Genomic DNA, 25,220 nt, shown 5'->3' with positions numbered 1-25,220 from the left:
GTTGTAGTTCTTTAGGAATTTGTCACTGCCAAGGGACAGACTCTTAAGGAAACTAAATCGCCAAAAATCTATCAGTAGGGTTATTCTGAATTCCCCTGGATGAGCCTAAAACTTGCCATACATTTACTGTTCAGTTTCTCTGGTAATGGACTGAGCACTGGAATGTTCCATTTTTATCATACCATAGGACCAACTATGTCTGTACTGAAAACAGTTTAGCATTTAGAGATCTGTGAAGGTTCTCATTCATCCAGGTCACAATACAGCGAGTAGTAACTAGTTAAGTTCAACTCTAAAAAGTAACTGCTGCTAATGGAAACTGAATCACAGAAAATGCTACATTTGAGAAGTAAAGGCAATGGTAGGTGGTTGGGTTGACAACTTTGAGAAAAAACAGAGTATTTTCCATAAATCTAAAACAAAAAAAAAAAACAAACAAAAAAAAAAAAAAACATACTGTGCATTTTTGTGGCTAGCAGTGGGATGTTGGGCAGTGATGTGAGCAGTCGTGCTTTCTGTGCTCTTGAAGGCCATGGGGCAGAAGGAGCACTTGTGGAAAACTTCGCAGTGTTTGTCCTGGATGTGAGCCTTCAGCATCCCCAGTGACATGAATACCACCCCACAGTGGATGCACCTGTTGAAACATTTCACATTAGTAACAAAAAAAAAAAAAAAAAAAAAAAAGTTTCTGTAAATGCATTCCTAGGTCAAACACTTTTCAAAAGTCTCTACTGGACAGGCTGCAGAATTTAATGCAAACATGCAGTTTTCATGGGTGTGGTCTTGTCAGTGTATATACATTTGATGAAGTGTTTAGTAAAATGCAGACTCAAGGGAAGCGGTGTTCTACAGAAAATGATGGCAGAAGATTAAGTCCTTTTGGAGAAGGGAGCAGTACAGTATATTTACACTTCAGTAAGAAGATCATATAGATATGGTTTAAAGTGGAACGTCATTAGAAAAAAAGGTTATGGGAAACAGGTAAGATTTTTAATGCAGAGGAGACATACTATAGGGTGGATTTTCTAAAGGCAAATAGATTGTGCACTTTCCAAGTGCACTTGCACTCAGTAAGCGTAGTTGCCCCGGAGCTTATTAAGTGAAGGAAAGCTCTGCTGACTTCTATCATCCAATCATGTGCAAGAAAAATGCTTTTCTTTTTCTTTAATTTTTTTTTTTTGCATGCAATTGGATATTCTTTGTAAAGTGAAGCTTTATCTCATTTACTAATCACTGGAGCAGCTGCACTTCCAAGTGCCCAGTCTATTTGACTTTTGTAAATCAACACTGTTGTCTCATCTACATTAAAAGTTACTTACCTGGCTGTCCACCCCTGTACACTGAGCTGTGCACACGCAGCTCATTGCACAATTTCAGCAAACCAGAGATTTAGTGACATCATCTCAGCCCGGCCAATAAAAGCGGCCAACAATCAGTACCCAGCCACCCAAAGATGTCAGCGGCCAGCTGGGAGCCACATCGCTGGAGTGAAGAGAAGTATAAAGTAGTAAAGGTGTAACAAAAAGTTATTTTGTAATTTTTTAAAAAGTGAACTTGTGACTTAAAAGCTTTGCCTACCTTTAACAATAAATTACTTTCCTTCCAACGTGGTGTAGTCAGATGAATTACATTTGGCTTGTTTTATTTGATTTACAGAGAACAGTCTAACCCATGCGATAGAAGGCTCCCTGTGCAATAAATCTGTCATGATGTACTAGTATGTGGTGCATACTAGTACGTTATGACCTAAACCTGCAGTGGGTCCCATTGTTATTTTTCTAGCGGTTTAGTATTGCTTTTAGGGAAAAAAAACCCTGGACGTGTGTTTTTTTTTTTTTTTTTTTATACAGATCTCGTCTGTGTACTGTACCATTCATATCTGTACCAATGCTACAGCCAGGGCTCTGCTTTTGGCCTGCTGCAGCTGTCATACAGGGTGGCGATTGTGTAATTTATCTACATCTCCTCGCTCCCTTTGATGATTAACTATAAGCCCTAGAGTATCTTGCGCTGTTAAAACAGTTTAGGCTGGATTCACACCATGTGCACTGCGTTTAAAAGCATGCTAAACATACATATAAACACAAAAAAACAGAAGAGTCTCTCTCTCTCTCATATTATCTATCTATATATATCTCTATCTATCCATCTATATATATATAGATATATATCTATATATATATATAGATATATAGATATATATCTATATATCTATATATAGATATATAGATATATATACACACTTTTTTTTTTAATTTCATAGCAAAAGCCAAAATTACTATTTCTTAATGCACGGTGTAACACATTGTATTGCGTTCCACTGCATTTGAATGCAGAATGTCCTATTCTCAACCCATTTGGGCCCATTAAAGACCATGTATTTTTCACTGCTGCCCAAAACACACGATCCCCTAAAAATAACCAAGACTGAATAACTTGCAACTTACAGATTCCCTTGTGAATATTACAACTGATGGGTTTATTTGTTTTTAACATGCATGTGGTTGTTAAAGAACTGCAGGAATTAGATTAGTTTGCACATTTACTTTGGGCTAGCTTTCCCTAAATTATGGAGATGGCACCTCCATGTGGCCTATGCTGAATCAGTAACACATATACTGTTCTAGCCTATGCTACATACAGGAAGTGGCATCCTCTTCCAGCAGGTACTCCACCAACTCAGTATACTAAAAAATGAGCGTCACTTGCTCCTGCGCCTCCACCACTTGTATTTTTTTCAATTCGTTCAGTCAGAGGAGGCCTTCTACTTATTGAAAAACAAAAATACAAGGCTCCTTTTGAGTGGTGGCGGTGCCAGAGCGAGCAGCACTCTTTATTTACTAAACAAAACAGAGGTTGCTGGAGCACCTGCCTGATGAGGACACTGCTTTTTGGGTGTAGAATGGGCTACAACAGTAAAGTACTAATTCACCATCAACCACAAGGAGATGGCATCTGCATAATTCTTTTAAGGCAAGCTGAACCAAAGTGAGTGTGTAAAGTACTCTAATTCCTAGAATTCTTCTTTAATTGTACATTATTACATGTGTAAAATGCATACTGTCAAATGAATGGTGTCACACTCACCGGAATGCCACTTTGCGTGTATAGTGTAGGCAGTTCTCCTTAACATGGGTCTGGAAATAGGCTGATCTACAAAGCACACCACATTCAGGGCAGCAATATGGAGATTTGTGAGTATGAATGCGCTGGTGAGCCCCATAGCTGCATTTATTTGGGAGCATCATCTGGCACACCTGGCAGGTCTACACAGAGGGCAAAAAAAAAAAAAAAACGGTCTTAAATATATGATTCAGGATGAATATAATGTAATATAACTTCAATTGAACACAAATAAAAAGGCTAACAATTAACTTAAATGGACCAGAGTGACCAAAACTAGGAGGAAAACAAAGTTACACAGACAACAGGGACAAAAAAAAAAAAAAAAATGGAAGGAAAGAAAAAAAATCTTATACCTACCAAAAAAACAACATAGCACTTGGCAAAACTACACTAACATGATTTTTTTTTTTAAAGGTTAGAATCTTCTAGCAAGGCTCAACAAGTCCCATTTGCCTTGGCAACAAGAAAAAAAAACTGGTGCCCAGGAAAACCTGATCATAGGCACAACTAAGCCAGGGCATACAAACATTGTCATTGTTGGTTTTATATTGTTAAACGATTATTGTTATACCTTGCCTATGCAAATGTGGTGTGCTGCTGAGAAGCAGGACCCAACTTCCCCTACATTCCTTTTGATGTGACAGAATATTTTAAAAGAGAACAGGGGGGAAGTCAGGATCTCTTTTCTGGCAGTGCACATCAGACACTCTTCTGAAATGTAGGATTGGGAGAGGGAGATTTGTGAGTAAAGCCTAACTCTGGTCAAAATGTGTTTTTTCGTTTCAAATAGATTGGGAAAAAGTGAAAAAAAAAATCTGTCAGATTCTTATCTAGGTCTGTGCTCCCACCGGGGAGATTTTCTCCCCAATTCCCTGTCATCCCCATACTAAGACTAGGGGTATGGCTGTCAATGGAGTGTCCTTTTTGGGAAACTGGAAGGCTTAACCTTGGCATGTTACTACTGCCTACAGAAGGATTTGACACTGGCAAACAAACTATAGACCAACCAAGGGTATAACCCCTCCTATTACCAGCATACCTCAGTTTTGTACCAAAGCAGTGCAGGGAACATGATCATAAACACGAGGATTGGAACCTGTGTCTCTTTAATGGACTTAAAGTCACCAGAAGCTCAAAAAGCCACCAAGTCTGAAGCTAGCATCAGATAAAGGCAGAAAAGTCCACCTGATAGAAGTTAGAGAACATGCAAACAGAAGATCAGGTGGCAACCTTGCAAATTTGGGAAACAGAGGCCATGATACCAAAAAGCCCAAGAGGCGCTCATTGATCTAGTGAAGCGAGTTCTAACTGGAATGTGGGGAACCAATCCTTGAGACCATAAGCTTGAACAGGTTGTCTGAGCCACCTAGAAATGGTGGAGCAAGAAACCGGATGCCCTTCCTGGGTCCATCCGGTATTACAAATCCTGGCTAAGAGACAGACTTGAAAAGTCCGAACCATATCCAAACACTTGAAGAAGTGACAGCTACAAAAAAAAAAAAAATCAAACTTGAGAGAGTAGGAAAGGAAGGTCTTTGTGTAGTTCAAATGGTGGCTTGTACAGTGCAGACTGAAAAAGACTCCAATCCCATGGAGTCACAGGTGACTAGACTGGTGGGACCAAATGTGAGGCCCCCTGCATGAACGTCTAATTCACAGAGTGTTAAATCAACAGTTTCTGAAACAGAAGGGAAAGTGGAAAGCCCCGATCCTTGATGCTGCTGAGAGCAAAACGATGGTCAAGACCCAACTGCAGAAAGGAGGGAATCCATCCCCGGGACTCTTTTCATGTCCAATGATATACTTTACAAAATTACAGACTCAGAGTCCCCTGTACTCTTAGAACTGGGCTTTAACAACCATACCATTAAAGCCAGCAACTGAAAAGCAAGATGGCAAATTGGCCAGTGAGACCGAAAATCTAGAATGTCTGACAAAGACCACATAGCATCTGCTGGAAGCCTTACCTGGCCGGCATGCCACATCGGCCTGGGCCAACCCAGAACAATAAGGATTACTGGAATTCCCTCCAACTCGGTCCTGCCATGCAGATGAGAAAAAAAGTTTCAGTAAATGGAAAGGCATAGTTTAAAGGTGTACTGATCCCACAAAGCTGCCAGAGCATCCACGATTCTGCCAGTGAATTCCTACTCCTGCATAAAAACTTGTCCAGTCTGTTAATAAACCTGGAAGCCAGGAGGTCCACAATTGGCATGCGCCACCTGCAGCATAGGTCCTGAACACCCTGCAATCTGCCAATTATCTTGCTGCAATATAACATCTGGTGTCATCCTGATGACTGATGTATGTCATTAGTCCAATGCCAAAGGCCCAGCCAAATTGCCAGAAACTTCAAGCCTGATAACTGGCATCCATCATGTTCCAAAAGATGGAAAGAAAGAAAAGTTGGCCAGTTGTTCAAGGAACCTTGATGGCGCCCTGTGGGAGGGCGAAACGCATTGACGCAATTTTCGGTTTCAAGGCCAAACGGCGTAATTTCCGGTTGTCAGAACGCACACCACCAGTGTTTCCTATTGTAATCTCTTGCCAATACATGCTTAATTTCACCTACCTTTTTGTAAGTATGCATTTTTAATCTGCGCAATAAAACAATTGCCAAACAGTACTTCACAATTAGGCTCCACTTATCTCTTTTTGGGCACTATTATCCACGTATGACTGTTACGATATGGGAGATCTTCTTTGCATCCTGAAGTGAATCATCCATCTCTGGCCAACATTTTAAGCCTGTACGACTCCTAGACTGAAAAGCTAGGGGTCCATTCCATCCAGTGAGTGGGGACACAGGAGGGGGTGTGGCGCACCTTGAATTTCGGAGCACTACTGCACTTTATCGATTGGAGCACAGCGTTCGCCATTATATGGACATTCACTTATCAATTGTCTTTACTCATGTATTTGTTTACTGATAATTTTGCACTATTGTGAGCACTGTAATTTATCCTTGTTTGAGGATTTGGAAAGCTTGAAGTTCAGACTTGCTGGTGGAAGGTTAGCCAGATTTGGAGGGGCTGAATGCTAAAGTCGATATAGTGGAGGAACACAAAAAGGATGCTTCCTAAACACAGAGAGGAAGACAACATTGAAGGTTTCTTCTTCTGCTAGGTAAGAGAAGTGTACTAGCCATCAGTAACATCCTTGATGAGAACATCTAGAACTTATAAGAAGATGTGCTGCCCCTTGAAGACCATGTGAACTAAATTCTTCTTTTACAAAGCAGCTCTGCAGTCCAGCACTTTTGCTGTAAGTGCCCTACGCATATGTCTTGACAGAATACACATACGAGAAACGCTTCCAGTAAGTAGGCAAGGTTGAAATTTAGTGCCACAGCCATCTGCTCCATCTTCATGCGGAGGGTCAACAACAGCAGCGGTTAGATCTCTTTTAAAGGGATTTCACCTAGTCAAACATGGTTTGACAAAAATCAGTCATAGCCTGTGAGAACAGAGTTCAGGAAAGGCCATCCAACTGCTTATTGATTCAGTCTTTAAAAGCAGGTGTATCCTCCACTCCACTGTGTGGTAGTTGTCTTGTTAAGGCAAAACACAGCCTGAACCACAGCAGGAACAGACCATTTCTTAACAAAATCTGCACCAAACAGATACAAGGCCAGCAAGCACTTAAGAGGAGCAGACAACCTATCAAACCACTTCCAATCTTAGAAATGCAGGTGCAAAGGGAAAGTCTCCAGGTTGGAAACAGCAGTGGTAGAAGCAACAGGCTGATGATCTTAAAGCTTTATCCACAAAACCCTGTGCCAGGTGGTCACTTTCAGGCTAGCCCCACAACATCCAGTCAAGTGAAATCTAGATGGATTACGGGTAGCAAGGCAACTGTGCTGGATAGCTGCAAATCGGAAGAGAAACCTCAAGCAGAACTTTAAAGGATAGTTTTGAAAAAAATAACTAGACTGCTAGGAGAAAAAACAAAACACACACACACACAGTTTAGCCATTCAAACGGTAGTGCTGAAGAAAAAATAGGATTTTTATAACAGCTTACCTGTAAAATCCTTTTCCTGGGGTATATCATAGGACACAGAACCTCAAGTATTTACTTAGTGGGTTATAGCTACCTTCAGGTGTTGACACTGGCACACCCAATACAGGAAGTTGACTCCCCTATATAACCTTTCCTCCTTCCAGGAGTACCTCCATTTTTGTAGCCAAGCAATATTAGCAATATACTTTCACCCCATAAAACAGAGGGGCGGGAGCTCTGTGTCCTATGATGTACTCCAAGAAAAGGATTTTACGGGTAAGCGGTTATAAAAATCCTATTTTCTTTATTGTACATCATAGGACACAGAGCCTCAAGTATTTACTTACTGGGGCGTCCCATAGCAATGCTACTTGAGAGGAGGGAGACATAACATGTAGGGCACCCCCAGACCTTGAGGACTTATACTGCTGCCTGCAGCACACTGCGCCGAAGGCGATATCCTCATTCCTTGTTACATCCACTTGATAAAATTTTGTGAATGTATGGACCGAAGACCAAGTTGCGGCCTTGCAAATCTGAGCAAATGAGGCCTGGTGACGCACTGCCCAAGAAGCACTAACCGCTCTGGTAGAGTGTGCCTTAACTTGAAAAGGGGGAATCTTACCCCTTAAATCATAAGTTTGAATTATAACTTGCCGAATCCACTTAGCAACAGTGGATCTCGACGCTGCCTGTCCTTTCTTAGGACCCTCTGGCAGAATAAATAAGACATCAGTCTTACGAATCTGAGCAGTATTCTTTAAATAGATTTTCACTGCTCTCACCACATACAGACAATGTAATGACTTTTCTTCCCTGGAACATGGTTTTGGGAAAAACTATGGCAGGACAATATCTTCATTCAGATGAAAGCCTGAAACCACTTTTGGCAAAAAGCCTGGATGAGGGCGTAACACCACTCTGTCCTCATGAATAAGCCAATTCTGAAACCCTCCTTGCTGAGGATATAGCAACCAAAAATATCAGCTTCCTACTTAGGACTAAGGGAATATGCTGTAATGGTTCAAATGGTTGTTTTTGTAACGCTGACAAAACTAAATTCAAGCCCCAAGAGGTTAAAGGTGATTTAACTGGCGGATTAATCCGCATCACCCCTTGCATAAAACCCCGGACTAAAGAATGCGCAGCAAGCGGTCTTTGAAATAAAACCGATAAGGCTGAGACTTGGCCCTTAATAGTACTTAGGGCCAACTTCATCTTTACGCCCAATTGTGGCAAGGATTCTGCCTATATCTCCGAGTGTGCCAACCATTGGATTCACACCAGGAAACATAAGTTTTCCAAACTCTATAATATATAGCTCTGGAAACTGGTTTCCTTGCATTGATTAAAGTTGAGGTAACTGACCTGGAAAGCCCACGTTTCTTCAGAATGTGGGTTTCAATAGCCAAGCTGTTAAATTTAGCGTTCGTAAAGTAGGATGGAATATCGGCTCCTGCGAGAGCAGGTCTGGCCTTAGTGGGAATGGCCAAGGACCCTCCACTGCCATCTTTACGATCTACATGACCTTCTGGGCCATGCTGGTGCTACCATAATTACCAGCTTTCTTTCCAGCTTGATCCTGCAAAGAAGTCGAGGCAGCAACTGGATCGAGGAAAAAGCATAGATCAGTGAAAACTGATCCCACGGGGTTACCAGCACATCTTTTTCGTATGCAAGTGGATCCCTTGTTCTGGACACAAAGTTGACTAACTTCATGATGAACCTGGACGCTAGAAGATCCATGTCCAGTATCCCCCATCTTTGGCAAACAGCCCGAAAAACATCAGGGTGAAGAGACCATTCCCCCGGGAATAACTGTTGGCAACTTAGATAATCTGCCTGCCAATTTTCTACTCCCGGAATGAAAACTGTCGTTCACCTCTCTCTGAGCTGAGAGACTCTTATTGCCCCCTTGGTGATTGATATATGCCACAGCCGTGGCGTTGTCAGATTGGATCCTGGCAGGACAATTCTTTAACCTGGAAGTCCAGGTATTCAGAGCCAGACGCACTGACCAAATCTCTAGGATGTCGATGGGCAGGGCTCTTTCGAGTTTTGACCACAATCCTTGGACAGTCGTCTTTTCAAGTACCGCTCCCCAGCCTGAGAGGCTGGCATCTGTCATTACTACTTTCCAGATAATTGGTCTGAAGGATTTCCCTTTCAGCAGATTCTGGCTTCGTAACCACCAATTGCGGCTTTGGGACACTCTTGGGGAGAGTCGCATTGGCAAGTCCAAGGCTTGGATCGTCTTGTTCCAAGCAGAGAGGATACGGTTTTGCATTTTGCATTTTAACAGTCTTGAATGGAACTGGGCATAGGGAACTGCTTCGAATGAAGCAACCATCTTTCCTAACAACCTCATGCAAAGGCGAATTGAAGGATTTGCTTTTGACCTGGCCATCCGTACCAGCTCTCGTATGGAGCTGATCTTTGCTGAAGGCAAGAACACCCTTTTCTGGGCCGTATCTATGAGCAGGCCTAAATATCCCAGCCTTCTTACTGGTCTTAAGGAAGACTTCTCTAGGTTGAGGATCCAACCAAGACCCTCCAGGTAATTTGTTGTAATGTATACGTTTTGTTTTAAGTGAGTCACTGACTGGTCTATTAACAATAGATCGTCTAGGTACGCCAACACGGTTATGCCCTGTGCCCTTAACCTGGCTAGAGGTGGGGCCAGTACTTTTGTGAATACCTGGGGTGCTGTGGCTAGCCCAAATGGTAAGGACGCAAACTGAAAGTGCTGCTGTTCCACTTCGAATCACAGAAACCTTTGGTGAGCGGGAAATATAGGGACATGCAGATATGCATCCCTGATGTCGATGGATGCCAGAAGTTCTCCCCCTTGTAGGATAGAGACCACTGACCTGATCGACCCCATGCAGAATGAGTGGATTTTCATAAACCGATTTAGATTTCTTAGATCCAGAATGGGTCGGACATCTCCATTCGGTTTTGGTACCGTAAACAGGTTTGAATAGAATCCCAAACCCTGTTTTTCTGTGGGGATCTGTAGGATTACCCCTTGAGTCAATAATCGGTCTAATGCTTGAAATAGGGATTGTCTTTTCCCTGGATCCTTGAGAATGTTTGATCTCAGAAAATGAGATGGTGGAAACTCCCAAAACTCTAGTTTGTATCCTAGAGTCACTGTGGAGAGCGCCCATCTATCCTTAGTTTCCCTTTGCCAGACTTCTGCGAAATGCAGAAGTCTTCCCCCCACCTTGTTGAGGGGAGACGGCTCTTCATGAAGAGGTCTTAGTATTCTGCTTTGTAGTTTTGCGGCTCCAGGTCTTCCTTTGAGCCTGGGCCTGACCCTGCGATTTTCCTCTGGAATCTGATGGTGGAAGCCGTCGCCACTGCTTAGAGATGGATGCGCTTGGCGCAGGAGAGAAAGTCTGTTTAAATGAAGGACGTTTATACTTTCTTTTGACTGGCAAAAGAGTACTTTTTCCACTGGAAATTGTCTGGATGTATTTATCCAAATCATCGCCAAATAGTCGCTCCCCATAAAATGGGAAGCTAGACAGTAGATTTTTGCAGGGTGCTTCGGCAGACCAACCTTTTAGCCAAAGGGTCCTACGCATGTGTACTAGCACGAGTGCAAGGCAAGACGCCTGGTGAATAGAATCCTACATAGCATCTATGGCAAAACATAATGCTTTTGGTAACTCGGCTAACTCACAGGCCTGTTGTGCAGGGAGCTCGTTAAGGGCCACTGTGAACTGGTCCTTTAAGGACTGACAGATGCCTATAGCTGCAATTGCAGGCTGAGCAACAGTACCTGCTAAAGAAAAAGAGGATTTTAACAGAAATTCCAACTTTTTATCTGTTGGATCTTTTAACATTTGCGTATTGTCCACTGGACAAGTTAAAGTGGAGTTCCACCCACTTTTACAACTCTTCAGCATCCCTCACTAAACTGTGCACTATAAACAAATTGGATATTTTTTTTTCTCAGCACCTACTGTATATCTGCTGTATTCATTTTTCACTTCCTCCTCCCTGGCCGTGGCCCATCGCATCATTTCTAGAGGTCAACCAATATTTGGCTTTATTTACTTAATCGGCATTAGCCGATTGTGCTGAAAAAAGCTGATTATAACTTCAGAGGGACTTGCAAATGACTTCTGTAATAGAAGTCAATGCAAGTTTCCTGAGGTTATCTGTGGAGAGGATACTCTCCTCCCTGGGCACCCTGCCAAGTCTGGTTAGAAGATACATTGTATCTTTTCAGGTTCTTTTATCAATGAGCTGAACTCTGTGTCTAGAAGTTCTCAGTTTAACCATTTAAAGACTAAATCTTTTCTGACATTTGTTGCTTACAAGTAAAAATCCTGTATTTTCTGCTAGACAATCACTTAGAACCCCCAAACATTATATATATTTTTTTAGCAGAGACTCCAGGGAATAAAATAGCGGTTGTTGCAATATTTTATGTCACACGGTATTTGCGCAGCGGTCTTTCAAACGCATTTTTTTTTTTAAATTAATGAAATAAAAAAAAAAAAAAATAAGCAGTAAAGTTAGCCCTTTTTTTTCGTCCAAAAGTGTTGATTACCTGTTTTTGTGTATTTAATATTTAAGATATAGTTATTTTTTTTTTTAACCTAAATTATACATACAAGTGAACTGATTGGAGGTTTGTTTTGTTTAATAAATGTTTAAATGTAAAAAAATTTCTGTATCACTTATTACTTATAGGTTGCTTCCACACTGGAGCGGGCATGCGTTGACAGTAAAACGCTGTTAGTTTTAGCGACGCTATTCGGCTGCTAGCGGGGCGCTTATAACCCAGCTAGCGGCCGAGGAAGGGGTTAAATGCGCCCATGAAGCGCTGCTGCCGAAACGCTTTGCAGGCTCTTCGGCAGCGGTGCGCATTCATTTCAATGGGCAGGAGTGGTGGAGGAGGGGTATACACCGCTCCAAAGATGCTGCTTGCAGGACTTTTTTTTACATCCTGCCAGCGCATCGCCTCAGTGTGAAAGCACTCGGGATATCACACTGAGACTGCAGGGGAGCCGTTTTACAGGCACTTTACAGGCGCTATTTTTAGCCCAAAAGCGCCTGAAAAACGCCCCAGTGTGAAAGGGGTCTAACTGTTAGATTTTATGAGATGAAGGGAAAAAAAAAAAAAAAATCGGCCTAATATATCGGCCAAAAAAATTGGCATCATATATCGGCCACCGCGATTTCTAAATATCGGCAACGGCCAGAGAAAAACCCATATCGGTCGGCCTCTAATCATTTCCTGTTTGCAATGCCTTCTGGGAAGGGGTGGCAACTTCCTCTGACACTGCCGTTGCTATGGAAACCTGACCTGAAACCTATTACACTGCTTGTGCTGCACTGAGCATGTACGAGATCTGCAAGGATGAGATCCAGGAAGAAATACAGTCTGGCTTCAGATGCCCACACTTAAGATGGCCACGGCCTGCTGTAAGTTTATAAAATAACAAACTACTGCTATAAACTAACAAAACAGACCTTAGTTTACAGACTAACTTTACTAGAATACATTAAGATTGTGTATTATATGGGTATTTTTATTTAAAAAGTATAATTTCAGCCGGAACACCACTTTAAACTTTTATTCACACTGGAAATCGCAGCATCTACTGCTGGAGCTTTCCATTTTTTGGTGAATTTTTCCTCCATGGGATAGAGAACTGAGAATCTCTTTGGAGAGAGAAAATGCTTATCCAGTTGATTCCATTCAGTATAAAATAAGCTTCTCTAGTATTGCGTGGACTGGTTGTGAAGGTTTCAAAGAACCCAAAGAAGAAACCAGACTTTCAGCTGACTCTGTTAGGGATAGCATGAAAGTGGAGCAAACCATTTCCGTAGGATTTGTACCTCAGGTTGTGAAGCTGAAACATCAGCTGTTGTTTCCTCCGCAGAGGAATAATCGGTTTGTTTTTCCCGATCATTTGAGGGTAATACCTCATCCTGTCCCCACTGTTCCGCTGGTAAAGGGTTTGGAGTGGGAGAGAGGGATCTAGCACGCTTCCTATCCCCCTTGAATGGAGGATGCGATTAAATCGGCTAATCTTCCTTCTAAGCCCTGCAGGGCAGAGGAAAATGCATCTTCAGGTCACGTATACAGGGGCTGAAGTGTGAAAAGCAGTTGCACCACCAATTGCTTCCAATGACTCACCCTGGCTTGCCATGTCAGATATCGAAGATGATGACAATGTGGAGGCATGACTGGAGTTCCCAGTGCCTGGGAGTGGTTTTGGTGCCCTAGTAGTAAGCTTTGAAGCCATAATGCAAAGCACAAAAAACAGAGGCACTCTAAGAACTGTTCTATTTACTTGAAAAATAGTAGGAAAAACAGTGGCAGCATAGAATGATCTAATGCTAAACAATAAGTCTTTTCCTGTACTGCAAATGCCTGTGTAAACCCCTCACGTGCACCAGCGCTTCTGTGTCCTGTGGCAGCCTTGCTTCAGCTGCTCTGATAGACACTGTTTCCCAGAGTTATAGCTTTAAGCTTTTTCAGGTGAGCCCGATTGTCTATGCGCCGTGTGTTTGCAAGGACACCGAGTCCGCACACGGTGCCAACCGCTTAAGCCACGCCCCTTCCCCGCCCTCTGACGTCAGCCTTGTGCACGTGCGTGGCGGCTTCGTTTGAACACACATCAGAGGTGGAGAGGAGACTACAGCCGCGCTGCGGCATGTCTCCAATACTTTGCAGGCAAACGGTAAGTAACTGTTTCCTATGCTTTGCAAGAGTCACCCCAGAGGGGAAGCGGGGGAGGGGGGAAGGGGGTTTACACAGATTTATGCTTGTTTAAACATAACACGTATCCCCATCCACTCAGTTTGCCCATTTAGGGAGAGAGGAGACCCCCCCCACCAGCTGCTGAGACACACGCTGTTTTAGCACAGATTTAAACAGGGTCTATACATTATTCCTCCCTCTAGAGGAGTTTTTAAGGCATTACAATATAATTGAAAGAAAAGTCATAGGTGGGCTTTGCAGTTCCTATGCTTTCCTCTTACCTTTTCCTCACTGCAGGATACTGCTGTAAACAGACAGATCCCAACTTCTCCCATCACGGCGGGCAGCGTGGTAAAACCTTCAAAGACTGGGGCCCCTTTAGTAGGGGTTCCACTCCTTTGGACCTTGTATAGCACCCCTCAGGACAGCTTTATGTAATGTAGCAAGCCCAAAAAGAGTCCTGGTTCCTAGGGTCCAGCCCTCAAAGAGGAGCATTACAGGCAAAACCTCATTCCTCTATGCGAGGCCCAGGTACCATCCTGGAGCTGCAGTGGCAGGATGGATCCGGTTGTGGAGGCTTTTTGAATCCCTCCTGGAGCTCCGCAGAGCACATCTTCACTCGTGCCAACACCTTTAGAAACTGGCGAAAAAACTGGTACTCCTGGAAGTGCCAGTGTCAACAACTGAAGGTAGCTATAACCCACTAAGTAAATAACTGAGGCTCTATGTCCTATGGTGTACGATAAAAAAAAAAGATATCCATTCTCCTAGGACACTAGCAAAAAAAAAAAAAAAAAAAAAAAAAAAAAACAGAGGCAGTACAGCATGAAGACTGTGCCCCCATTAGAGAGATTTCCAATTATGTTTTGCCCTGACAGAAATTTAGGGGAGATCTCCAATACAGAGGCAGCAAGCAATAAGAGTCTGAAAGAGTGTGTTGGTGGGCTTTGAGCTTGTCATCAGTTTAATATCAGTTTGAGATACTTCTAATAACATTCAAAAATCGGTTTATATGACTTTCCTTGGACCTCTTTGGTGGGATTTTCATTCCTGTAGACTTACATGGACATGCAAAACCCATTTTATGCAAAGAAAAGTAGACCAACCCCAAGAATTTCATACACTAGCAAATATTAAATAAGATTTTTCTGGAATTGGCCTTCAATAATTAATAAGGCATACTTATTATTAAACATTATTCCATCAATAGCTGCTGCAGCCTCGGTAGGGGCAGAAAGGAAATGTATATATTACCGCTGTGGAAGGAAAACATTTTCTAATATGGTTACTGTGGCAATGCAGATATGAGTAATAAACACATGGTGGATGAAGACACAATGGCATGGAACATTCACAGACAGAATGCTTCCAATGCCTATCCAAAAACAAAATGTACAGGGGGGTTGTGTACAATCACATGTGCTTTACAACAAATGGGCACATTCAATATCCACAGATGCTTTACTGAAACTACAAAGTGCATGAAGCATTTTCAAAATAGGAATAAACAAGGTGGGCATTAAAAGGATGGTCTATATAGAGTTTACACACTTTGCTAAGAGTTCTGGGTCAGCTTTTATATGGTGTCTATCAAATACCTGGAAGGCTACACCATATGCTAGCATACATATTCACCACCCCTACTTCAGATAACATAAAAAGCCTCTGAACATATTATGTCTCCATTACTTGCTAAGCAAAATGAATAAATGTGCAAACACTCGCTTAATATCTTAAAGAATTAAGTGGGTGCTTAAAGCATGAAAATAAGCCATATCTGGAAAGCCAGCAGTAACCAAATGTAGACATATCTATAATTTGATTAATTCTTAGGCTAAAACTATATGAGCAGATTAGATGAACTATTATGATCCCATCCAACAGCATATGCAGTCATTTTTTAAAGCAGGATTAAACCCAAAAGCAAACATTTATTATACTGCAGCTTACCAATTCTTAGATGTGATGGCTGCATTCATTTTCTTCTTTAGGCTTTTTTCTTCTATTATCACCTGGTGATCTGGCCAGTAAGTCTGTTTTTCAAAAAGAGCAAGCTCTCTTGCAGGATGTATCAAGTTACAACAATGGGACAAACCACTGACAGAAGTGCTTATAATGATCAGCTTTCATTTTCATGTGAAACCTTTAGCCCAAGGGGAACAAAAAAAAAAAAAAAAAAACTTGTTTGCTGTAACTGCTTATAAAGTATGACCTGGAGTGTGGCTTCAATTTGTTAGTGTCTCTAAATCTGCTAGTACATCTAACATTCCCCTCTCATCAGACTGGCAATGCTGTTGTCTGCTGTGCTCGCTTATCCAGAGTGGTGTCTCACTAATACAGGAGGTGCGTTACTGGCCAGATCAACAGGCGTAAACAGAGGGGAAAAAAAAAAAAAACTAAAAATAGAAAACAAATGCAGCCACCACATCTAATGATTGGTAAGCTGCAATTCATTACATTTTTGTTTTTGGGTTTAATATCGCTTTATTGGCACACCTATCAAACTAAGATGTGCACTGTGTCTATAATGCTGCTGCGAATCAACAGAGTGACAGGATGCTCGCATACAGCTCCAGCTGCGTAAACAAAAGGCTAATAAGCCACGCCACCCATGTGAAGGAGGTGTAAAGGCTCATTCACATGTGCAACTATAATTCCACCCCTCTCAAAAGTGATCCATAGTGGCGATATGTATAAATGAGCCCTTAAAGCTGGGCTCCAGCTTTTGCTACACTTTACCAAGCTGGCCCAAATGAACGATGCCCCTCACTAAAATGAGACCGCTGGATGTACGGTATAAACTGTATGTAGCTGAGGCTACATGCAGCATACCGCACCGTGTTCCAAGTTCGAGCCCAGACTTCCTGTCTCATACCCGGAAAACACAAAACAGTCTGATCGGCCAATCAGAGAAAGTGATTTATTCTAGCAATAAATACAAAGCTTCCTCTGAGTCAGAGAGGTGGGCTGAGGATGTCACAACCTCTGAATCAGCCAATCAGAAGAAGCTTTGTATTCATTGCTTGAATACATCGCTTTCTCCGATTGGCTGAGTGGTGATCAGATAGACTCCAGTTTGTTCCAGGTATGAGACAGGAAGTCTCGGTTCACACCTGGAACACAGTGCTGTATGTAGCCTACAGTTTATACCGCACATCCAGCGGCCTCACATGTTAGTGAGGGACATAATTAATTTGAACCAAGCTGGCCCAAACAAACTATGTGTAACAAAAGCTGCTGTTGAGCTTTAAACAGTAAATGTGGGGAAATGGAGTTCATTATTCAAAAAACACATTTTTAACCATTAGCCTAATTTTCATAACATTGGTTACCTTGCTTAACCACCTGCTGACCGCATCACTTGATGTTCGCGGCAGAGCGGCTCTTCTGTGCCAGATCATGTACCTAGTACGTGATCTGTCACTTACGGGAAGGGGGCGGGCGGACGGACGCGAGCTCTGCCGGGATCTGGGCTGGGTTGTGATTAGACACAGCACAAGCTGATTAGTAGGTGCTGGCCAATAGATGCCCACCGACACCCACTGATTGGCAAGGAGAGAGACAGGACAGAGCTCTTCCTATGTAAGAGCTTTGTCCTGTCAGTGGGGTAGTGACGGATTTTAATTCCCTGAAAATCCACCACATCCCTTAGTAAAACCACAACATACAGTGGTTATAAAAAGTCTACACACCCCTGTTAAAAATGTCAGGTTTCTGTGATGTAAAAAAAAAAAAAAAAAATGAAAAAAAATAATGACAGCTAAACCATTTCAGAAAATTTTCCACCTTTTATGTGACCTATAAACTGTACAACTAAATTGAAAAACAAACTGAAATCTTTTAAGGAAGGGGGAGTAAAAATAAAAAACTTAAATACTGTGGTTGCATAAGCGTGCACACCCTCTTATAAATGGGGATGTAGCTGTGTTTAGAATTAAGCAATCACATTCAGCCCGGGTTCACGCTGCGGTGCTGATCACATGCGGTGTCTGTGCAATGCAAGTTCAACCATACAGTTGTACGACTATGAAATTGAGGCAACCTTGGACTTTCGTGATACAGTATATACTTGCAATGCTCAGCTTTTTATAAAATTACAAATTTATTGAAAAAATCCATTAAATAAAAAAAAAAAAAAAAAAAAAAAAAAGGTACCCAAAAGGGGCCAACATATTGACATACAGAAGGTACAAGGTATCCCATGATAGGGAAAAAACTTAAAGTGGAGTTCCGACTAAAAAAAAATAAATAAAAAATTGAAAATCAGCAGCTACAAATACTGCAGCTGCTGACTTTTAATAAATTGGACAGTTACCTATCCAAGGGTCCAGCGATGCAGGGGAACGAAGCCCCGCTCGTCTCCCCCTCCTCTCTGCGGCGCCGGCATTGTCATGGTGGCTTAACAGCCGGGCACGCTCTGCGCATGCCACGCTGCGCACTGTGACTGGCCAGGTAATCATCTGGGACCTGTGATGTGTCCAAGATGATTGGCGAGAGGGAGGGGGGAGAGGTGAACTTACTTCCAGCGCCCTGGGAGGAAGTGGGAGCTAAAACCCTTTAAAAAGAGGGTTTACGGCCCCCCGCCCACCCACCCAAAAATGACATGCCAAATTTGGCATGTCAGGGGGTCACCTTCCCTTAAAGCGGAAGTTCCATTTTTGGGTGGAACTCCACTTTAAACAATTTGATTTCTCTGATGTGAACTGGAAAGAAATAGATGTATCGACCCAAAATGGGGGATTGGATATTCATCTTTTTCCAGTTATAGTCTCCACATGTTTCGAGGGTTCAGGGAGATTGGGAGGATTTCCCAACCCCTGTTACAGACCCTATATGCCCATCAGGGTGTTTTTGCCTTATACCCCCTTTTGTTTTTTATTTAACAGCTGTTTATTCCGTGTTACCCTCACCTGGCTCCTGCATTCGCCCGGGAGATTGCCATTGCAGCCTTGAGGTGCCCGATTTTCTGGCGGCGGTCCTGCTGGTGAGTACTTTTGCCCATAGGATTTTTCTCCTGATGACGATAGCAGTTGGGGATTAATATAAGTATTTACCATGTGTAGTGGATTTGACTGTAGCTGTGGGGCGTCTCACCATTGTGGCAGCTACCTGGTGGTCTGCTCCACATCCTGCAGTTCTACCATATTATCATGTCATGTTATATGAAGATTTCTTATGTGAACAATTCCGTTTAGAATAAAAGTCTCTCTGAACTATACTCCTGAAGAAGCGGGTCTCTGCGAAACATGTGGAGTCTGTAACTGGAAAAAGACAAATATCCAAACCCCCATTGTGGGTAGATACATCTATTTCTTTCCAGTTCACATCAAAGAAATCTAATTGTTTAAGGTTTTTCCCTATCATGGGATACCTTATATCTTCTGTATGTCATATGTTTACCCCTTTTGGGTACCTTTTAATGGATTTTTTCAATAAATTTGTAATTTTATAAAAAGCCGTTTGAGCATTGTAAGTCTACCACGATAGTCCAAGATTGCCTCAATTTCATAGTTGTTTTTGTAGAATTGATAGGACAAAGGTACATAATATTTCTCTTCAATTCAGTAGCGTAATATATACTTTTCATACAGTTGTATGGCTGAATTTGCATTGGATTCGCAGGAAAATAGTGCAGGGACTTTTTCCCTGCACTAGAATCGGATCACATGGGTGTTCTCACCCATGAAAGCCAATTCCTGTGCGAGGGCACAGTTTGCACTACGATCTGTGAACCGATCTGCGGGTGTCATTAACATTGTTTTGACACCCGCAGAGGGCAGTGTGAAGAGATACGGGAGAGATACGATGCGGGAACCGGCGCTGAAATCGCATATATGTGAACCTAGGCTCAAACTCATGTTAAATAAGAGTCAGTACACACCTGCCATCATTTAAAGTGCCTCTGATTAACCCCAAATAAAGTTCAGCTGTTCTAGTAGGTCTTTCCTGACATTTTCTTAGTCGTGTCCTATAGCAAAAGCCATGGTCCACAGAAAGCTTTTAAAGCATCAGAGGGATCTTATTGTTAAAAAGGTATCAGTCAGAAGGGTACAAAAGAATTTCCAAGGCATTAGATATACCATGGAACACAGTGAAGACAGACAGTCATCAAGTGGAGAAAATATGGCACAACAGTGACATTACCAAGAACTGGATGTCCCTCCAAAATTGGTGAAAAGTTAAGAAAACTGGTCAGGGAGGCTGCCAAGAGGCCTACAGCAACATGAAAGGAGCTGCAGGAATATTTGGCAAGTACTGGCTGTGTGGTACATGTGACAACAATCTCCTGTATTCTTCATATGTCTGGGCTATGGGGTAGAGTGGCAAGTCGAAAGCCTTTTCTTGCGAAGAAAAACATGCAAGCCTGGCTAAATTTTGCAAAAACATATCTGAAGTCTCCCAAAAGCATGTGGTAAAATGTGTTCTGGTCTGATGAAACCAAGCTATATAAGTAACATGAATATATAATAAATAAATAAGGTTGAACTTTTTGGCCATAATTCCAAAAGACATGTTTGGCGCAAAAATAACACTGCACATCACCAAAAGAACACCATACCCACAGTGAAGCATGGTGGTGGCGCCATCATGCTTTGGGGCTGTTTTTCTTCAGCTGGAACAGAGGCCTTAGTCAAGGTAGAGGGAATTATGAACAGTACCAAATACCAGTCAATATTGGCACAAAACCTTCAGGCTTCTGCTAGAAAGCTGAACATGAAGAGAAACTTCATCTTTCAGCATGACAACGACCCAAAGCATACATCCAAATCAACAAAGGAATGGATCTACCAGAAGAAGATTAAAGTTTTGGAATGGCCCAGCCAGAGCCCAGACCTGAATCCAAATGAAAATCTGTGGGGTGATCTGAAGAGGGCTGTGCACAGGAGATGCCCTTGCAATCTGACAGATTTGGAGTGTTTTGTAAAGAAGAATGGGCAAATATTACCAAGTCAAGATGTGCCATGCTGATAGACTCAACCAAAAAGACTGAGTGCTGTAATAAAATCAAAAGATGCTTCAACAAAGTATTAGTGTAAGGATATGTACACTTATGCAACCATATTATTTTATTTTTTTATTTTTACTTCCCTCCACCTATAAGATTTAAATATGTTGTTCAACTGAGTTATACAGTTTATAGGTCACATTTAGGCTGGGTTCACACATGTGCGGTGCGAATTCCAGCTCAGTTTTCTCTGCGAAGAGAAAAAACAGCTGTTCAGCGGTTCCTCTGAGTTGTAGCTGCGGATCAGTGAGCAGGGAGAAGGGGGGAGAGGTGCGAACGGGGCCTAAAGTTGGAAAAAGTTCTGAAATGATTTTTCTTTGAAAAATAAAAAAGTGTGTATATCGCGCTGTCAAAAAATGAGCAGCTGACACGCAACAAGCGATCAAATCTTGCATAGAAATATACTTATGTGGAAAGGTGCAGTGCCAGAAAATTGCAACCTTTGATATTTACAACTCTGAAATACCATGTGAAATTACCATATAGGAAAAAACATATAATAAAATAAATGAATATAAACTGCGTGAACCCAGTTCATATATAGGCGACACATATATTTAGTCCATATAAAGTATTATAGAGAATGTGACCTATAAGAAAATGAAAGAGTGTGTTGATAGATGATCCACCACTGCTCAAAAGGGAGGCTTACCAGAAAAAAAATGGACCCAGATGGGCATATACCCCCTGGGTCAATCAGGCTTATAAGGTGAAGATCCTTGATAGCAGCTACCATAGGAGGCACGGTTCAAGGTGGCCCAAATGCTTGTAAAAATGTTGGATGTAGATAGGTCCAATCAGGCATCAAGGTTTTATATAGAAAAAAATATGAGAGCACATAGCGTAATACTGTATTATGAAAATCTCTTAGCATTTATTGTGGATAAAAAACACTCACATTTAGGAGATAAAAAAGCGCTTTGTAAAACAAGATGTGTGGCAGAACCAGTGGTATCGTCCGTCCCGATGCGTTTCGTCCTCTAGGACCCCAGATGATGTCCTTTCACTCTTTCATTTTCTTATACGTCACATTCTCTATAATACTTTATATGGACTAAATATATGCGTCACCTATATATGGACTGGGTTCACGCAGTTTATATTATTTATGATTTTTCTTACATCACAGAAACCAGACATTTTAACAAGGGTAGACTTTTTATATTCGCTGTAGCACACACAAATATATATATATATATATATACATATACACACACACACACACACACTATATATATATATATATATATATATATATATATATATATATATACACACACACACACACACACACACACACACACACACATACATACATACACACACACATATACCACAGTTTGTAGATGCTATAACTTTTGGGCAAACCAATCAATATACGCTTAATGGGATTTTTTTTTTTTTTTACCAAAAATATGTAGCAGAATACATATTGGCCTAAATTTCTGAAGACATTAGATTTTTTTTTTTTTTTTTTTTTTATTGGATGTTTTCTAGAAGTAAAAAATATTGTTTTTATTTCAAAATGGTCGGTCTTTTTTTGTTTATAGCGCAAAAAAAAAAAAAAAAAAAAAAAAACAAGCAGTGGTGATCAAATACCACCAAAAGAAAGCTCTATTTGTAGGAAAAAAAATAATTTAATTTGTGTACAGCGTTGCATGACCGTACAATTATCAGTTAAAGTAATGTAGTGCCAAAAAGCAAAAAGTGGCCTGGTCATGAAGAGGGGTAAATCTCTTGGAGGTCAAATGGTTAAATGGTCTAACAATATATAAACAATCATACCAACATAGCACTATTATCATTTAGAGGCCTGTGCTGTGATTAAAAGAGCTGTTAAAGTGTATTTACCAGACACTCTAATTTTAAGAAGCAAGTTGTTCATAAATGAGTGAAGTTTCACTCACCAGTCCATCTTTTTCCTCTGCCACTCTCTGATAATGTCCCGCAAGACTGGTGTAGTCCTCAACCTGTTTACTGCACTCAAGACACTTGAATCCATGGCGGATAAGTCCATATGGGTCTGCATAAAGTGGCATGGCTGGTGGAGCATAGGAAGAAGTCCCAGACCACACTCCAAGTGAAGTTGCTGGAGCTATGGTTCGTTGAGTGGAAGTTGAAGGTTGGGAGGCAAGTACTGTGGAAACCAAAGGTGGTGAAGCCAGCATCTGTTCTGAGGATATGGGCTTCATCATTAGCTGAGAGCACTGCATAATCAGTCCTTTACTCTTGTGTTCCCTGGCATGACTTAACAGACTGCACTTGTTATAGAACTGAACTGTTTTAGAACACTGGGTACACATTACCTCAATATGGATACTCCTCCTGTTCTGGTGTTGAACAAGGCTCTTTTCCAAAGCAAATGAATCTCCACATTCCAGGCAAGAGTAACCAGAAGCTGGCAGAGAAATATTACAGTCAGGTGGGGGGTTCAAATTTGGGGTGTATGTTGGGACAGGGTTAGCACTATGTAAAAGTTTATTAAAAGCATCCACTATTACAGGAGCTGCAATTTTAACTTGATGTACAAGTGGCACTGCCATAGGAGCACTGTGCGCAGTCTGTCTCAATGGCGTAGCCTTCTGCCCCCCACTAGTGCCAACACTATTGGGGACTAGGTTTAGGCTGGCAAGGTGGACAGCTTTGGGGAGCAGGTTGGTTGAACTAGTTGTACTGGTTGTGGTCTTGATAGGAGCCGGTGATGGCTTTTTGTTTTGTGATGAACTTGTATTCTTTGAGGAACTACCACCAGGGTTCTGAACACTTGATGTTTGTGTGTTCTTCTTTTTGTCCCCTTTAGCATTGGCTATTTGATTACTGACTGCATTTTGCTCTTGATTGCTAGCTAAAAGCCTTCCAGAATTCCTTGTCTTTTCCTTTTCTGAATCTGCAACTTCTTCAACATTCACAAGTGGTTTAATATCTTCTCCAGATGAATTCTCACCAAGGAATTCCTCAGGAGATTTTACCCCATCATCTGGCTCAACTTCTGGCAAAATTCTAGTTACAGTTCTTTTGATCTCACCCGATGACGTTTTTATAGTCTTGATCCTGACTTTTGGTATTGCAGGAGGTGAGCCAGCACAGACCGATGGAGAGTCTTTGCTGCTGGTGTCACTGCAGACACTCATTGGGCTATCTGGATTTTTTATTATCTTTTTAACTACTTCAAGTGGACTCCTTGGGCTTTTTGGTGACTTCGGCATTTTTGGGCTTCCTTTAATACTGTCCTTTAATGGTATACCAACGTCTTTTGAAATATTCAAGGGCTCCTCCTTTGGGGCTACGGCAACTTTTTTGGCTTGCAATGCCACTAAAGCAGCTACACAGGAAGATAATTTAGAGTGAGCCGGCTTAATACGTTGTCGGGGTGGCACAGCTGAGGAACACACAGGTGCTGAATCAGCCAAATTGTCATAAGTGTCCCCTGCACTAGAAAAGGATTTCTCCTCAGAAATGCTGCCATCCTGAACATCCCTGAATGCCAGGGAAGGTCCAAGGAAACTGTTGGTTTTATCAATATCCTTGCTTTGCTCAGCAGGTTTATTTTTCTCTGCTTCCATGCAGTCTGATTTTTGTTCCTTTTTACAATATTCATCAAACATACTAAGCTCAGGCTCTGTAGATTTCCCTAATGAATCCACCATGCAGCCTTCCTCAGGAACATACATAGAAGGTTGTGGAAAGTAAGGAGATTCTGCTGCTTTTTGCTTGTTCAGCACTCCATCTTTTGGGTCTTCTGGCTCAGGGCTTGAAATTGGGCTGAACTGGCTAAAAGTTGGCAATGGTTCTGTTTTATGTGACTCAACTTTTTCACTGTAACCTCTAGAGTTGTCCCCATTGATAAAACCAGGCTCAAATTTTCCATAGCCAGGTCCAACAGCGTGTGGCTCAGGACTCACTTCTGGACCACGAAACCCATTTTGAAGAAGCGTTGGACCCATGTGATTTCCTTCTTTTTCTGCTGCCTCTAATGACTCCTGCCGACTGGTGTTTTTCACAATCACACTTACTGCAGGTACATCAGGGGCTGACACAGACTGAGCCAAAGACAGGTTTTCATCCAAACACATTCCTGAAGTTTTAAGATGGTTCTCCTGCTCATCACTTGTAGACTGGATAGCTTCCTTTGGGTCCAAACTTGTGGCATCAGGGATATCAAAGGCAGCAAGTAGATCGTCAAAGTCCGGAGTCTTCATGTCCCCCATGACTGGAAATATGACAAGATCTGAAATGGGAGTGAACAGAATGACTATGCCATATGTTTTAACTAAAAGTAATCAGTACAACTTTCTCAAATATTCTAAGGGCTCCACTATGTAAAGGTTCCATAAAATGAAAGTGCACAAAAGTAAATGT

The 25,220-nt window shown here is 41.8% G+C and overlaps 1 protein-coding gene across 3 annotated transcripts in view; it reads right to left on the bottom strand.

Moving 5' to 3' along the window:
- Nucleotides 1-25,220, bottom strand: part of ZNF592 (zinc finger protein 592) — a 68,352-nt gene that overhangs the window by 12,463 nt on the left and 30,669 nt on the right. For all 3 annotated transcript variants that reach the window (XM_073619183.1, XM_073619185.1, XM_073619184.1), the window contains exons 4-6: nt 22,769-25,089; nt 3,088-3,266; nt 458-634 (exon numbers count right to left, since the gene is read on the bottom strand). In XM_073619183.1, coding sequence (XP_073475284.1) covers nt 458-634; nt 3,088-3,266; nt 22,769-25,069 — 2,657 coding nt within the window. In that variant the 5' untranslated portion in view covers nt 25,070-25,089. The remainder of the gene's footprint in view (nt 1-457; nt 635-3,087; nt 3,267-22,768; nt 25,090-25,220) is intronic.

The sequence above is a fragment of the Aquarana catesbeiana genome, linkage group LG03 (assembly GCF_042186555.1).
Source record: "Aquarana catesbeiana isolate 2022-GZ linkage group LG03, ASM4218655v1, whole genome shotgun sequence".
Taxonomy (NCBI): Eukaryota; Metazoa; Chordata; class Amphibia; order Anura; family Ranidae; genus Aquarana; species Aquarana catesbeiana.
The sequence above is the reverse complement of the archived record's forward strand: the minus strand, read 5'-3'. Positions and strand labels throughout refer to the sequence as shown.